General features: G+C 46.8%; 1 protein-coding gene across 1 annotated transcript in view; it reads left to right on the forward strand.

Moving 5' to 3' along the window:
- Positions 1-1404: 1404 nt before the first annotated feature.
- Positions 1405-16860, forward strand: part of APOB (apolipoprotein B) — a 40266-nt gene continuing 24810 nt past the window's right edge. The window contains exons 1-16 of the mRNA XM_058551724.1: positions 1405-1471; positions 1834-1872; positions 2875-2990; positions 4219-4364; positions 6414-6567; positions 7403-7558; positions 9036-9160; positions 9853-9938; positions 11093-11312; positions 12091-12318; positions 12540-12657; positions 12763-12909; positions 13634-13845; positions 14115-14352; positions 14882-15058; positions 16439-16630. Of these exons, the coding sequence (XP_058407707.1) occupies positions 1405-1471; positions 1834-1872; positions 2875-2990; positions 4219-4364; positions 6414-6567; positions 7403-7558; positions 9036-9160; positions 9853-9938; positions 11093-11312; positions 12091-12318; positions 12540-12657; positions 12763-12909; positions 13634-13845; positions 14115-14352; positions 14882-15058; positions 16439-16630 (2421 nt within the window). The remainder of the gene's footprint in view (positions 1472-1833; positions 1873-2874; positions 2991-4218; positions 4365-6413; positions 6568-7402; positions 7559-9035; positions 9161-9852; positions 9939-11092; positions 11313-12090; positions 12319-12539; positions 12658-12762; positions 12910-13633; positions 13846-14114; positions 14353-14881; positions 15059-16438; positions 16631-16860) is intronic.

Raw genomic sequence — 16860 nt, forward strand, 5'->3', positions numbered from 1 at the left:
TTTGTTACATCTGGATATATATCTTATAAATAACAAATTGTAACATCAAATACAGACCTGCAACAGGGGCTTGGTGTGTCCATTAGTCCACGGTCCCTCCTCCTTGCTCATGGGCCCCTCCATTCCTGCTCCTTCCTTTGCACCCCGCCAGCAGTTATACCCCACGCAGTGTAGTGCTGCTCATAGCCTGCCTGCTCTGCTCACCGGCAGCTTCCTATCTACACATCTTGTCTCCCCAAGCAGATTGGAGGTGACTTGTGGACATGGCCAGTCTCAGACATTCGTCCATCCCCTCACAACACCATCCCGACAATCTCTTTGTGACTGCTTCTGGGTCAGTAAAACCAGTGTTGCTGAAATACCTATACTGTGCCTAACTTTCTACAGCTGGGCAGAGGAGGGGCGCCTTGGCAAAGCTTCCTGTGGGAAGTGGACAGTACCTAGAAGAGAACGGAAGGATTTGTGGAGAACGTTCCGGGATGTTTAGGAGGAACATGCTGTGTCCATCCACTACTCTACTTCTCCTCACTGGCCTCCCCACCCCAGCAGGAAACCCAGGAGTTGGTTCATGCAGGGTAAAGCCTTTTCTCCATTTCCCAAGACCCAGCCTGAGGGAGTGGGCCTGCAGGGCTGCTCTTCTCCAGAAGCCCCACTTCACTGGGGTTTCTCAAAGATTTGGGCACCTGGACTCCTGCTGTGACTGGGATGTGGTCCCTCAGGGAAATAGGAGTCAACCACTCACCAGGCCTGCCTCCTTCCCCTTTCTCTACGCTCCCTCCTGATGGGCTGAACCCACCACAGGTAACTCACAGCCACAGGGACTGATCAGGATTCGGAGCGCCCATACAAACTCCAAGTCCACTCAAATGGAAAAGAACGGGTAGTAAAATTTCGCAGCCAAGACGCTGTTAAGTACCGGCTCTCCAAGTGGCTACGAGGTCAGAGCGGGGGGGGGGGGGGGGGGGGCGGGGGGGGGGAGTGGGTTTTGTCCCCGCGCCTGGTCATCTCTCCCGAAGGCACCGATGGGTGGGAAGGGTAGGCTTCCCAGGCTCTAAGCCCACGGATCCCACGTCCCCATTCTCTGAGACCCCGAGGACAGGCCAGGCCAGGCCAGGCCAGAGGAAAGGCAGGCGTGGCCCTGGCCGGGTCCGAGCTGAGCCCCCTCGCCGGCCCCTCCTCGCGGCTCGGAGACAAGCCTGGTGTAGAAAAGCAAACAGGCCCAGGACGCTGCCCTTTGGACCTTTTGCAATTCGCTGGGCGCTCTTTAAGCCGAGGTGCTGTGGCCCCGACCGGCGGCCTCGTATAAATAGGGCGCGGGCGCCGGGCGCGCATTCCCAGCTCGCGGTGCAGGGCGGCCGCCGGTGCGCCCGTCCGCGCGGAGCCAGCGAGGCGCAGGGACGAGCCATGGGCCCGCCGAGGCCCGCGCTGCTGCTGCCGGCGCTGCTGCTGCTCGCCGTCGGCTCCCGGGCCCGTGAGTGAGGGGCCCGGCCCGGCCCGCCCCGCCGCCGCTGGGTGCGGGGCGCGGGGAGCAACCAGGAGCCAGACCAGAGACAGTGCAAGCCAGTGGCGGGAGCGGTGGCCGGGGCAGCTTGCCTGGGACAGAGGGAGGGCAGCCACAGGATCGGGGGACAGGGGGCAGCACCTGCTGGGTGGCTCCTCCAGACTCAGGATGGGGAGAGGAGGGAGGAGGGGCTGGGGAGTGGGTTCTCCAGAACTTGCTTCCCTCCTACAAGTCCCATGCATGCAGTGGTCCTCCCTGTCAGACCCTAGGACCCAAGGACCCATCAACAAAGACTGGGAAACCCCACAGGTGTCTTTCTCTTTTTCTTACAGAAGCCGAAGTGCCGGAAAATGTCAGTCCCAGCTGTTCAAGTAAGGCATTTCCCCACTGGGCACCCCCACCCCGCGACCCATTCGTCTGCACTTCAGGTCACAAAAATGCTGTAATGCTGTGATGGGCGTGCGCTGCTCTGAGCCCCAAGAAGCCAGTTGCTTGGGCCTCCGCCCACTCCCAAGGGGTCTCAACTCTCCTACCCGTCCTTATGTTCTGTCCCAAAACCTTGGTCTGGGGGCAGGGTGGGGAAGGGACTAGTACTCTGTTAGCCCATGGACCCTTGAAAGAAACATCACCGTCCTGTTTATCAGTGACTAATCATTGATTTGAAGAACAGGACGGTGAGGAAATGTTGACTTTTAACCTTTGTGCAGAAATCCAGACCCCCACCCCTTCGTTTACCTGACCTCTAGGGGTCAAGGGAGCTGGCCTTGAAGCGGTAGCCGGTATTCTCCTGAGCGGGAGGCTGGCCTCTGATGGTGCAGCACTGCCATCTTGTGGGTGTGTGGCATCACTGCACCTGTGCTCATGACCCAAAAGTTCCTTTTCTCAAATTGTTCAGAAAATTTCTCTCAAGCAGGGTGGAAACCTCCAGAAATTCCTTCTTGGGGATTTCTTAAGTCATCCAGACACCCCTAAGCTTAATTAACTTTGCCTTAGGTGTTTTATAGAACCAAAAAAGAGCCACAGAATTATAGTATTTGCAAGCTGAAAAGGCAATTAGATATAATTTGCTCTATGCGATCAATTCTTAATTTTCCAAGGAGTCTCTCCTGTAGACTTTCCGAGCCCCATTATTTGACGCTCCCCTCCTTGTACCTCAAATGATATATTCAAAGAATGCTAGCTAATGTAAAGATTGGCCTCAGCAAAACCATAATGAAGCAGTTAAGTCTATAAAGGAAAATTAAATATAACGCAAAGTCAATTAAAACTAATTTGAGTTTAATTACCATTTTTGATTACCCTCCCTGCCCAGAATGGACTTTCCTTGGGAGAGTTATTCTACTATGTGGCTGACTTATTCCTCCTCATTTTAGAAGATGCAATTCGATTCAAGCACCTCCGGAAGTACACGTACAACTACGAGGCCGAGAGCTCCAGTGGGGTCCCCGGGACCGCCGATTCGAGAAGCACCGCCAAGATCAACTGCAAGGTATGAGTGGGGAGGGGGCCCACTGGAGGAGCCTAGAGCCCACGGCCGAGCACACACGGCTCATGCCAGGACTGTTGTAACCTCGAAGTGCGGGGACTGGCCCTCAGCTTGCAAGTCAGCCAGTTTGCTCAGAAGTTATCTGCCACAGAAAAGTTTGTCAACCAGATTTATTTTCCCATTAGCTTCCAAGATGTAATTGGAATATATGATCTAGAATATCAGCAATGCAGGCCAGCAGGTTTAACATGATGAGAGATGCCCAGTGGGTGAGCCAAGGGAGATGGGCATCTCAGGAAAGCATTCTGGAGTGCAGTTTTTACCTAAGTCAAATAGTATCTGTTACTAAAAACAAAGGGGAAAAGAAAAATTTTAAATTGCAGTTTGTTCTCAAATAAAACTTTACTTATTGTTGAGACTGGTTGTACTCATGTCCATGTTCACATGGAACAGATCGAAGGGTCACTAGTGGGATTCGTGTGGGGAAGAAAAGTCAGGCTGAGTTGCCCTCTTCTTTCTAAGGCCCCATCATCTCTGCCATCAGATAAGGTAGCCATTGGCCATATGTGGCTATTTAAATTGAACAAAAGTAAAAAGTCAGTTTCTTAGTCACACCAGCCACATGTCAAGTGCCCAACAGCCATCCATGGCTGATGGCTCCCATATTGCATAGTGCAAATATAGAACATTTCCATCATTGTAGAAAGTTCTTTGAACAGTGCTGGATGAAAACTAGCAATCTGATTAAGCTCCAGTTATATGTGAAGCTCTGAAGAGGCCCTAACCATACAAATGGTTTTGGCTTTTTGGGTTTTTTTTGGTGACATTGAGGAAGCATTTGCTGTTGAAACCAGTGATAGCCCTCCTCCTGCTTCCTGTTTTTGTTCTTAACTCTCACTCCTAGGCTGCATTTCTTCTAACCAATAGTATGTCTTTATAACTAAAGTGAGTACATTTAGAACCAATAAAAAGATGTCCTCCTTTACATGCATATGGGCAAACTGAAGAAACCTGGTTCCCCAGAACATGGAAAAGGCCCCAAATAGAACTAAGTCTTGATTCATGGAGAACCTGTGAGGCATGATAAGGACACATGTGGTGTAAGGGAGCAGATGTCACGTCCCCAACAGCATTTCCCTGGGTGTCCTGATTAGCAAGTAAGCCCTGGGCCACGGGGGGGATCTCACATCCTTGATGGAGAGTCCTCATGTGCCATTTACCCTCTTCTCAGGTCGAGCTGGAGGTCCCCCAACTCTGCAGCTTAATCCTGAAGACGAGCCAGTGCACCCTGAAAGAGGTGTATGGCATCAACCCTAAGGGCAAGCCCTTGCTGAAGAAGACCAAGAACTCTGAGGAGTTTGGTGCCGCCATGTCCAAGTAAGGCCTGGGCCTGTGTATTTAAATGTCTGAGCTCTGGGCCTCACTGGCTGTGTCGTGCATGTATGTGTGTGCGTGTGTGTGTATGTCCAGTGAGGGATGAATGTGTGTGTTCATATTAGGCATGTGTGTGAGTATGAGTATTTGTATTCTGTATTCACCATGGATCAGGGAATTGCTGAGTTTTCACAACAATCAAAAAGAGACAAGCATTATTTACCCTCCCCTAGTGAAGTTCCCCTAATTATTATTTAAATTTGTCTCTAAAAGATCTCATGCTTTCAACTTCTTGAGACAATAAAGCCGAGATGGTTTATTTAAACAAGTGAATTCTTGTTTAAGGAATTAAACAAGACAGGTGTGCCTGGTGGTCCTCAGGGAGGGTCCCGGCAGAACTTGTTGCTATGGCCTACACCTGGCAGGGCAGGGTCTGTTCTGGGCAGAGCAAGGCCCAGCCTCAGGGAATCCAGGGAGAGCCAAGGCCTGAGCGGTTCCCCACCAGGGCCAGCATTCTGCCAGCACGTGCTCACCAGGACATTCCTGCTGTTTGCAGCCACCTCTCTTCTGACTGATCAGTGTCCATGTTGTACCTGTTGTTAAACATGCTGAACATCACCCCTGCCTCATCTCCCAGTCACAGTTTGTAGTGTCCTAATGCAGGCAGTCCAGATTTGTTGATTTGGTAACGTCGGAAAATCCCTCCCTTCCCATCTTTCCATTTGTTCAACATTAGACTCGGAAGCCGGTCTTTTCTCAGCAGAGTAGTAGACCTTGACGCTTCTTGCTCCCACCAACATGCTTTATTTTATGAGAGAGTGAGGTGTAGTGATAGGAGGGAGTAGTAGTTACTTTTTGGTCCTTACTCTCCTCCAAATGAAAGGGACTCCTGCTCTTGACCACCTCAAGGCTTTTCAAGCCTGCATCACAGTGTATGGAACTTTCTGAGAAGACATAGAGCTGTGGGAGACCTGCCTGGTCTCCTTTTCCTCCTTCTGACTCAACTGGAGCGGGTGCGGCCAGACCCTTTGAAAGCCCCAAAAGGAAGTCCCCAAAGGAAAGTCCCTAAGATCAAAGTTGACCCAGGCTTTCAGACATGGCCTGAGACCACATAAAAGAGTGAATGTCCAACTAATGTCTGAAAAGAAGCTCAAATTCACTAGTAGTCAGGAAATGCAAATAATGTAACAATAAGACATTTATCACCTTACACCCAGAAGACTACAAAAATTGAGAACAACTATAGCACTTGTTGCTGGGAGGCCTATGAGGGAAAGTGTACTCTCATGCATTGCTGGTGGAAATGAGAGACATTAGGCGATATCTATTATAATTAAAAACACTTAGAGTCTTTGACACAGCAATTTCAATCTCTGGGACTCTAGCCCATGAAAAGAAAAGAAGTAATGTGTGAAGATATATCCATAAGGATGTTTGTTTCAGTGTTGTTCGTGTGGCAAAAGAAAAAAATCCAGAAAGAGAGAAAGTGAATGCCATCAAATAGGGGAACAGCTGAATAAATTATATATAACCATAGAATGGAATGTTATGCAGCTTATTGAAAGAATCTGTTAGAGCTATACCAAATATCTCAGAATGATTTCATGGAGTATAATTGAGAAAAGCAAGATTTTAAAAAAAGCATGTATAATACAATGCCATTTGTATAAAACAAGCAATGACAAAATTTTTATATGTAGATGTTTCCACCCCCACACATCTATATAGGATTGTCTGAGCATGGAGACACACTTGGAACACCCAGTAGGTTGATCCATGGGGAGCCTGGCAGCAGAGACTGATGCAGGTAGAGAACAGAGAGGGGATGGGTGAGTCAAGCAAAAATGGAAAACAATAAAAGAAGGCAGGATATACACATGTATTTGTATACTTTTTTGAAAAATGTATGTGTATGCATAGATATATTTATAAAGAAAGGATGTAAAAAGGAAAACAATAAGTAAAAAGGAGACTGCAAAGCCACCCAGCTTATGTCCAGCAGGCTCACAATGGAGAAAGGACATTTCTGTGACCACGCTCTCTCTGGGACAGGCACGAGCTCAGGCTGGCCATTCCTGAAGGGAAGCAAGTGTTACTTTACCCAGAGAAGGATGAACCGAAGCACATCCTGAACATCAAGAGGGGCATCATTTCTGCCCTCCTGGTTCCCCCGGAGACAGAAGAGGCTACACAAGTGTTGTTCCTGGTGAGAAGTTAGAAAGCTCTAATAGCGGCCCTTTGAACTCATCTTCACAGATTCCAGACAGGTCCCCCCATAAACATAAAGTGGATATTGGCTTAGCTACATGGCTTGTTACACAGGAGGCTCTATGTTGGTGTGAAGCACCAGTGCCCAAGGCTCCCCCATTCCCTGGGCTCACTGATGAGTCATCCTGAGCAGGTTGGGTCTAATTTTAAAGCAGGAGTTCTGACCACCCTATTCCTTTGATTTTGTTCTCTTCCCACAAGGTGTAACACAGTAAAGTCTGTGTGTATTTTAAACACGGAAAATAATTGAATCTGTTGCCAGCCTCTTTTAAGAATTTCAGGTTTCGATCTGAGAGGGAATTCAATTTACTTGAGTCCCACGAACATTTGTGAGGTCTTACTGTGTTCTAAGTTCTATGCTACACTACATCGCACTTGAGAATTCAGAGCTGCATCCTGCAGAGGCCTTCCCTCGGAGTTCTCAGGATCTGGGGGGAGATCCCAGACACACATAACAAGGCATGTTGGAATACATGCCATAAATGAGCAAGCGAAAATGCTCGGAGAACACAATGTAAAGTCAGAGGTGGCTAGATCCTCAGAAGCCATGCCGGTGTGCCTCAGAACCAGAACCATACTTAACCGGTCTTCCCATTCTGCCTCTGGCCAGCCAGGCACCAGCCATGCCCACACTCTGCCTAGGAGGAAGAAAGTCCTTCCCAAATCCATGTTGCTTCTACCTTTTCTCCCAGGCTCCCTTCCCAGCCCCACCCAAATCACCTAAGGAGGTTTTCCCATGTTGAATACACCTGTTGTATCTCTTGCTCCTGTAGGATACTGTGTATGGAAACTGTTCCAGTGACTTTGCCGTTAAAACACAGAAGGGAAATGTGGCAACAGAAATATCCATTGAAAGAAACCTGGAGAAGTGTGATAACTTCAAGCCCATCAGCACAGGAGTTAGCCCACTGGCTTTGATCAGAGGCATGGTAAGTTTCACATCAGCATTGCTATTCACACGAAGCAGCATCCTCTTTATTATTAAAATTCTGGAATGTCAGAGCTCCTGGGGATCTCAGCGAAGAACTAGCCCAGCCTCTTCTTTATATAGACTATAGCAGGAAACTCAGGACTCAACAGGGAAGGGACTGCCCAAGACCATGTGGCCTGTTATTAATTGAGGCAGGACTAGAATCAGGTTCCTGACTTCCAGTCCAGAGTTCTGTCCTTCTTGCTGTCATTCTGTCACTGGTGCCAAACCTGCCATCACTTGAGAGTAATGACTGACCATCCCTGAGAAGTCTCCAGAGCTCGACATAGGGCAGCCACCTACTGCTCCTTCCTGTGCAAGGGCCAGTGTCCCCAGCTCTAAGCCTCTGGCCTCCAAAGAGGTCCTAGAACCTGTGTTCTGCTCTCCTCTGCCTCATTCCCATGGAGTGACGTGACTGAGAGTGTTCCAACATCCTGTGCTTCCATCCCCTGTACGACCCTGACCACCGCCTGCCCCTCTTCTCCTGCCTGGGCCACCCCCTCACCATAGCACCATATTACCTGAGCCTGCCTAATGCCTTGTAACATCTTCCAGGACACAAGTCCACTTGTCTCAGTAAACAACAAGGGCTTGAGTAATCACTGCTATGCCTGGCAATGTTCCTGGTCATTGTCCTTGAGGACAAAAACAGGGAGTCTGATGACCATAAGGGCCACAGTCAGAAGAGGCCAAGGGACTGGCTTGTGTGTCTTTTATGAGCATCGGCTGTGTGCTCAGCCCCCCTCTGGCAGCACCAAGGGAGGGACAGTGGCAGATGAAGCATGGACCTTCCCCTGAGGGTGTTACAATCTAATGCAGGAACACAGTTCATACACACACCGCTAAAGGACAATAGATGGCGTACCTGATAAAGTGACAAAGTGAGCAGTGCAAACAAGTAGTCCTAGGTCTGACCAGGAAGGAGAAAGCACTATTCACGTAGCTCATTGGGCAAAGCTGCTAGTAGACCCAATTAGAAGAAATGATGGGTGAATGTCAAATTAGTCTAGCCTCAAAGTTTCATGGAGGATGTGGAACATGAATCTGAAAGATACAAAGGGTGTGTAAATGGAAGAGAGATGTAATGACAGGCTTCTAGGCAAAGAAAACATAATGAGCAGTAGTGTGTGAAGTATTAATGTGTGGTGGGATAGGTATGTGGAAGATACTAGTTTATACATACTTTGTGCAGGCTGAGAGGTCCACTGGGGTGAATAAAGTCTGTAGCTTGACTCAGATTTGAGTATGCCAAGTTGTTGCATCCCTTGTCTAAATGTCAAGTACCAAGTTCTCTTCTTTAACTGAGCTTATCTAGTGGTACAGAACTCCCATTCCACCACCCCCTCTTCTTCCTTGAAAGTAAATGCCTATGGCAGAAGACACAGGTTCAAGCCCCAGGGACTGACCAAAATATTTTCCCCCAATCTCATTCACAGGTCCGCCCCTTGTCAACTCTGATTGGCAGCAGCCAGTCCTGCCAGTATACCCTGGACCCCAAGAGGAAGCATGTATCAGAAGCCATCTGCAAGGAGCAACACCTGTTCCTGCCTTTCTCCTACAAGTAGGTCACCTGCTGTGCCCCTGATTCATCATTTATGCGGTCGATGTAAGCTGAATACTTCTCAGGTGCCCTCTTCCAAACTAGGCAGTGCCTGAGAGGGGATTATGTAGAGGTACAAAGCAGAGACCATCCCTGTCCCCTTTTTCAAGCTAACAGGCAATTTGGCAGGAAATCTTAGGCATGCAAAACAATTTGAGAGCAACAGAAGATATCTGAGACCCAGACTTTAAGGGCTATAGATCAGGAAAAGCTGGGGATCACTGCAGGCTGCCCTGGTTAGAAAGGCTTTATGGAGGATTTGGGATTTGGACTGAAGACTTGTGTATCCAAATCCATTTTGAAAACTGATCAATCAACTAATGTTTATTGAGTAACTGCTATATTCTTGGCACTGTGCTGTGGGAGATACAAAGGAATTTTGAGGCACAATGTTAGTCCCTACTCTCTGGGCATTCCATACTGGTGGAGGGTGTAAGGTACCTATGTCCTTCTGATGGAAGGACAACTAGCATGACCGGGAGGAGATGGATACTGTTCATTAGGGGTGGTCAAGGTTGGCAGGATTTAACCATGCTTTGAAAAGTGGGCAGGATTTGGGTAGAAGTGGAGATGGGGGAAATATTCAACATGAAAAGAATTGTATTCTGTGGGGAGCTGGCCATCCATGACATGGTGTGCTTCCTTTTTACCAGGAATAAGTATGGGATGATGGTACAGGTTACACAGACTTTGAAATCTGAAGAAGTATCTAAGATCAACAGCCGCTTCTTTGAAGGAGGTAAGACTTTTTGCCCACGTGGTTGCCAGGGCTGGGACATCTGCCCAGGATGTACCACTTAGCTCCTTGCTGGGCCCTGTGATATGTCTGCTGCCTGATGAGTTAAGTGGGCTCAGGTGTGCTGGCTGTGGGCTACTCTAGTGAGAAAGCATGTTCATTTCAGAATGTCGAGTGGCAATGGGATCCAGGAAAGGGAGAAGTTCCCAAAGCTACCTAGGTTTTCATAAGTAGGAAACTGGCCTCCTAAGTCTACCTGTGGTAGATCTGACAACCTCATACACCCTGTAATAAGGTCTGGGGCCTGGTCGAGGTGGGGCAAGTGGGAGAGGGCCTTCAGGGTTAGGAATAGGTCTTTATAGCTGGAAGGGACTTTAGAGATCTCCAGCCCTGCATTTGTCTTGTACTTAAATCTGTCTTATGCACAATCTCATTTTTCTCAGCAACCCGAGATGTCAGCTGCTAGCGACGTGTGATTTTACACCCATTCTACAGAGGAGAAATGGCACATAGATAGGCTTAGTGATGTATTCAAGGTCACAGAGTATTAGAGGCAGTGCAAAATAAGCCCCCAGGTCTAATCTAAGCCAGGACTCTTTCTGTTGCACCACATTTCCATGCTGACTTAATCCCTTTCCCTGGCAGAGGTCAGAGCAGGGTGATGGAGGGCTTACAAAAGTGTCTTCCCATAAGCTGCTAATAGATCCAATTGGAAGTGATAGTGGGTGAGCCTCAACTCAGTGATGAATGAGTTTAGCCTCAGCTGTAGCCATAACAGCAGCAGCACCTTTTCACAGTTATCTCAGGCAAAGTGGTAATCTGATACCAGATTCCAACAAGGCTGGATTCAATTCCAGCTCTACCTCTTACATCCAGAATGGTCTTGAGCAAGGTGAGTTGCTCATGTCTGGGTCTTAGTTCACTTATCTTTAAACTGAGGAATTATACTAACCCACAGGGATAGTATGATGAGTCAGTGAAAAAATGAAAGTCAAACACCTAGTACAGAACCAGATGCATAATAGATATCAAGTACCAGAAACCTTTCCTCTTTTCCCTTTTGCTGATCACTCCCCAATTTCCAGTTTCCAATAGACCAAAATGTGGTTGAGATGTAAAGGTAAGCAAGAATTTCCTTGATGCTTTCCTTCTCCCAGGTGCTGAGGTGGCGGGCCTTGCCTTTGAGAGCACCAAATCCACATCACCTCCAAAGCAGGCAGAGGCCATCGTGAAGACCCTCCAGGAGCTGCAAACACTGCATGTCTCTGAGCAGAATGCCCAAAGAGCTAACCTCTTCCACAAACTGGTTACTGAACTGAGAGGCCTCAACAATGAGGCAGTCACATCCCTCTTGCCAAAGCTGATCGAGGTGTCCAGGTATTTCTCAAATGGTTGCAGCTCGATCTTTCATATAAGCTACGGCAGCTGGCTGAACTTTGAAACCTTGGCCAAATGGAGACTCTCAGGGACCATTGGACATATCAATCCAGTTAGTCAATTAGTCAGCTGGTTAATGTTTGCTGGACAGAGAAACATCAGCTAAGGTCCCTAAAGGTCCATGGGCACATACACCCATACACACATTGCATCCAAGGCAGATATGTATTTGTGTGTTAAAAGAGGAGGGAAATATTTCCCACATTTTGATGGGTATATTCTAATTCCTAGTTCTATTGTGGGTACTCTGGAAAGTTTGAGTGAAAAAGAAGTTTGTGCCCTCTGGAAGCCTGTAGGCCTAGTGGAGAGAGAAAACGGGCAAACAAATATTGTGATTTCTCTACATTTCAAGGCAGTATAAGTGCTCTAAGTGCTGTGGAGTTCAGACGAGGGACTGAGGCCTTGAATGAGACTATGCCAGTGTTTGCCTGGCCTATTCTGTGTTCTGACCAAAGGACAATGATAACAGTCCTCCTTTGGTGATGAGTCTGGGGGGTCCTTCTTCAGACTCTCCTCCATGGTGCTTCACCAGTGGATAATGCTCATAGGGAAGGCTTCCTGGTTCTTGGGATTTGCATTGGATTTTGAAAGATGGTTGGATTTGTATAGTGAATAAGGGAAATAAGGGCACTCCTGACAGAGGGAACACCACAGGGGAAGGGTATTTTAACTGTCTCAAAGGCTATCTGTATAAGTTTCTCTGCCCTTTTCTTCACAGCCCCATCACTTTACAAGCCTTGATTCAGTGTGGACAGCCCCAGTGTTACACTCACATCCTTCAGTGGCTGAAAAGTGAGAAAGCCAACCCCCTTCTGATAGATGTCGTGACTTACCTGTTGGCCCTGATCCCAGAGCCCTCGGCCCAGAGGCTGCGGGAGATCTTGGACACGGCAAAGGAGCAGCAGAGCCGGGCCACCTTCTATGCTCTGAGTCACGTGATTAACAAGTGAGTTTTACACTGGTTCTCCCCGTTGTAGGAGCTGAGGAAGACAGCCTCAGTGTTAAGATTGTTCTCCTCCCTCCACTTTCAAACTCTGATGCTTATTCTTTTGTTTTTCTACTGGTCATTTTGAGAGTAATGACTTCAAATAAGAAATCAGCACACACAAGTTTGGATTTTAAGATAAACCTACCTATGCTTGCTGAGTCCTAATTCTCATTCTGTAGCTATCATAAGACAAACCCTACAGCGACCCAGGACCTGCTGGACATTGCTGATTACCTGTTGGAACAGATTCGTGATGACTGCACTGGCAACGAAGATCATATCTACTTGATTCTGAGGGTACTTTCAGTCTTTTGTGTAATATGCATCATTTCAGCAGCACTTTTCCTGGACATCCCTTACCTCTCCTGCACCCTGATTCCCTCTTGTTGCTTTTCAATGCAGGTCATTGGAAATATTGGCAAAACCATGGAGCAGCTAACCCCAAGACTCACGTCTGCAGTCCTGAAATGTATCAAGAGTCCTGGGCCATCACTGCTGATTCAGAAGGCTGCCATCCAGGCTCTTCGGAAAATGGAACTTAAAGATGAGGTAAAGTCCACAGAGAAGGTCTGAAAGTGAAACGTTTATTCAGTTTGACAAGAATTTGGAATGTGATTCAGAATCTCATCATTCTATTGACTTTATTCTACCGCTTTCTAGTTTCCAATTTCAACAAGCCTATTGACTTGACTGCCTAGCAGTATATGGACATGAGAGAAATACTTGACCTTGCTGCCACTCCAGCAGAATAAGAGATTTTCACTACATGCTATCCTCCTATCAGGTCAACTATCAAATGTCTTCTTGGGAAAACATACATCATTTTACCCAATATTCCCAAACTAGGATAGTCAGCCTGCCCCCACCTTAGGTGACAGTGACTTCAGTGCTTTGGAAACTACCTTATTTATTAGACCCAAACTCTTGCTTTCCTTTCCTACCTTTACCCTCACATTGAAATAATTTGTGTTAAAACAACTTTATTTTCAGCTAGTGGCAGATCTCCAACAAGTCATAACTTGGCTATAACTTGTATATTTTAATGCAATTGAATTCAATACATGCATTTGATAGAAGTCTTCCAAGAACCCTTCCTTGAGTTACTTGCTCTGGGGAACACTGGCAAGAAGATTCAGTACCAGCATTTGAAGAGTTATTAGAGAGAAATTAGACTTGCACATAATAAATCACTAGCAGACGTGCCAGTGTTGGCTAGACCTATTCTGTGTTCTGACCACAGGACAGTGAAAATGGTCTTCTCTTTTGGCTACAGGTCCGGGAAGTCCTTCTACAGACTTTCCTCGATGACGCCTCTCCAGGGGATAAGCGACTGGCTGCCTATCTCATGCTGATGAGGGGCCCTTCCCAGTCAGATATTAACAAAATCACCCAGCTTCTCCCACGGGAACAGAATGAGCAAGTGAAGAACTTTGTGGCTTCCCACATCGCCAACATCTTAAACTCAGAGGAATTGCATATCCAGGAGTAAGTAAGAGTAATTTTCCCCCATCTGCCACAAAGGGCTGAAATTCCAAACCTCGATTCTGATTTAGCCACTGTCTGCGCTATATACAGTGTTCTTTCTTCTGGAACTAACACTTGTGTGGAAGTGCAGCAGACCTGAGCCAAACTCTTGGGGCGAATGAAACCCAAATAGTTTGGTAGTGATTGGAAATCCATCTTTACTTGGGGTGAGAGAGATAACGCATAAGTAACATGATGTGTCAGCTCAAAATATACTTCTTTTCATCTAGTTTGAAAAAGTTAGTGGAAGAAGCTCTGAAAACATCTCAACTTCCAACAGTCATGGACTTCAGAAAATTTTCCCGGAACTATCACCTTTCCAAATCTATTTCTCTGCCATCACTTGACCCAGTCTCAGCCAAAATCGAAGGGAATCTTATATTTGATCCAAACAATTACCTTCCTAAAGAAAGTATGCTGAAAACAACCCTCTCTATCTTTGGATTTGCTCCAGCTGACGTCTTCGAGGTATGTGTGAGACTGAAGAAGAGTTTTATGTTTTCTAACCCATTCTGTTCTACACCTTAAACAGTCAAGGGAGCTGTGAGCCAGCCGGGGGAGGGACAGGAATCATGTTCCTTCTCTTTCTTTCCTTCCTCCCTCACCTTCCTGCCTCCCCACTAGGGGTCTTCTGAAGCATGTCTCCTTAGTATGAATGGAAATGCAGATGTCTCAGAGAAGCCCTTAGACCCAAAATCCAAGGAAGTACATGGGCTGTGCAATCAGACAGATCTGGTTCAAGCCCCAAATCCACTCCCAACTCTGAATCTTCGGTTTAATTGGTTTATTCTCTCTGAACCTTGGCTGCCTCTTCTTGAAAAAGGCGAATAAAATGTTCTGCCTTTCAGGATTCTAGTGAGATTTAAATAAGACAACTCCTGTGGAGTGCTAGGCTCAGCTCCTGTGCTGTAGTATTCATCAAATACTTGTTTATGGACGTAAACAGGGGAATAGGAGGCTGATGTACAAAGAAACCTAATGGAATTTTCTTTCTCAGATTGGTTTGGAAGGAAAAGGGTTTGAGCCAACACTGGAAGCTCTTTTTGGGAAGCAAGGATTTTTCCCAGACAGTGTCAGCAAGGCTTTGTACTGGGTTGATGATCAAATTCCTGATCATGTCTCCAAGGTCTTGGTGGACCACCTTGGTTACACCAAAGATGACAAACGTGACCAGGTATGTTTCTGTTAAGTATCCTCTCAAGGAAAGCTTTGGGTCTCAGTGCAAAAACATTCTTATCTAAACCTGAATGTCATCAAGGAACTATCTAGCTGAAGTGACAACTGTGGCTATTATTAACCAGTCCTTTGAGAGTAAGAGCTGGTAACCCTCTGCAGTTATGGGCCTCCTAGACATTCAGTGTGCCCAGGAACCAGACTCATTAGAGGCACTCTAGCATAATGATTAAGATAGTGAATTCTGGGGCGTGAGTTTAAATTCTAACCTCGCTGTCTTCAAGCTGTGCACATGTGGGAAAGTTGCTTGGTATTATATCTGTTTCTGCATCCCCAGAGTGCTAATAATAATCCATACCTTGCAAGGTTATTTAAAGCCTAAATGAAATAAAGTGTGTAAAATTCTAAGCAGAGTGCCTGACTCTGGTACTGATTGTTCAATAAGTAGATACTATTATACTTTTTAAATTCATATTTTCGTTATTGTTAACTGCTTTCTTTATCAGTGCACTAGCTAATGGGAGTAAAATCCACTTTGAAGCTAGCATAAGCCCCCACTTAAGGAGCAGAAAATAGATTATAATCTGGAGCTTCTTATTCTTTAATTTTTTGCTGCCCAAAGTGTGGTCCAGTCATTGGCATCACAGTAGAGCTTGTTAGAAATGCAGGTTCTCAGGCCCCACCAGGATCTACTGAATTGGAACCTGCATTTTAGTGAGATCCCGAGGTGACTTGTATGCACATTTCAGTTTGAGAAGCAAGGCAGTAATTTATTCCTACATGCTCATAGATGGCCCCACCTCCACCTTCTAATTTACTTATCTCCACTTGAGGCTGAGGGTCTTTGATCTGTTTTGGGCATGTCAATCACTCTTCTTTCTCAATGCCTAAGCATCAGTCTACGGAATTCTTATCTCTAAGAAGAAATTGTCTAGAAGCAGGTGTTTTTCAATTTTTGGCCAACTTATATAGCAGCCTCGTTTTCTCAAGAAACCCCTGGTATTCCTCCCTAATCAAAGGAGAAAGGGGTCACTGGGGGTGGGGAGTGGGGACAGAGGATCTTCTAATCGTGGGGAGCCCTTGGGATCCTAGCATCCTGGAGAACAGAGATCCCCTTTACTATGCCTGCGTTATTCAAGTTAAGAACAGTGTGGAAGCCCTACTATCCCTGACAAGACCTCAGTTTTTTCATCTCAGTTTGGAGGAGCTACCTATCTTTCAGTAGAAGGTGGGAGCCTGATTTCAGTGCCTGCCCTGTATCCCCACCGTGAGTGACTGTCTTTAGCCCATCACCACCACAGCAGACAGGCCCCATATCAGGAATCTGAAGGTATTTGACAGTGCTGACATCTCACTAGACATTTTGTTGTTAAAATCCCAGGACATGGTCAGTGGAATTATGCTCAATGTTGAGAAGCTGATCAAAGATTTGCAATCCAAAGAATCCCCAGAAGCCAGAGCCTACCTCCAGATCTTGGGAGAGGAGCTTGGCTTTGTCAGGCTCCATGACCTCCAGCTCCTGGGAAGGCTGCTGCTGAATGGTGTTCGCACTCTGTGGGGGATCCCTCAGATGGTAAGTGGGCCAGGCCCCATCAGAGGGTGATGAGATTAGCTGGTGCTCTTTTTAGATCTCCCAGACTCCCTTTAGATCCCAGCCACAAAAACTGGAGAAAGCGCTTGTACTTCCTTCAGAGAGGCAAGTTTTCCTTGAATTTCAGTGAAATTCACAAGAAATTAGTAACATTTAGAAATTACGCTATTCATAATGTTAGATGTATCTTTTAAGAGCATTCGTTTGTTCAT

The sequence above is a fragment of the Diceros bicornis genome, chromosome 12, assembly GCF_020826845.1.
Source record: "Diceros bicornis minor isolate mBicDic1 chromosome 12, mDicBic1.mat.cur, whole genome shotgun sequence".
In the NCBI taxonomy this organism is placed as follows: Eukaryota; Metazoa; Chordata; class Mammalia; order Perissodactyla; family Rhinocerotidae; genus Diceros; species Diceros bicornis.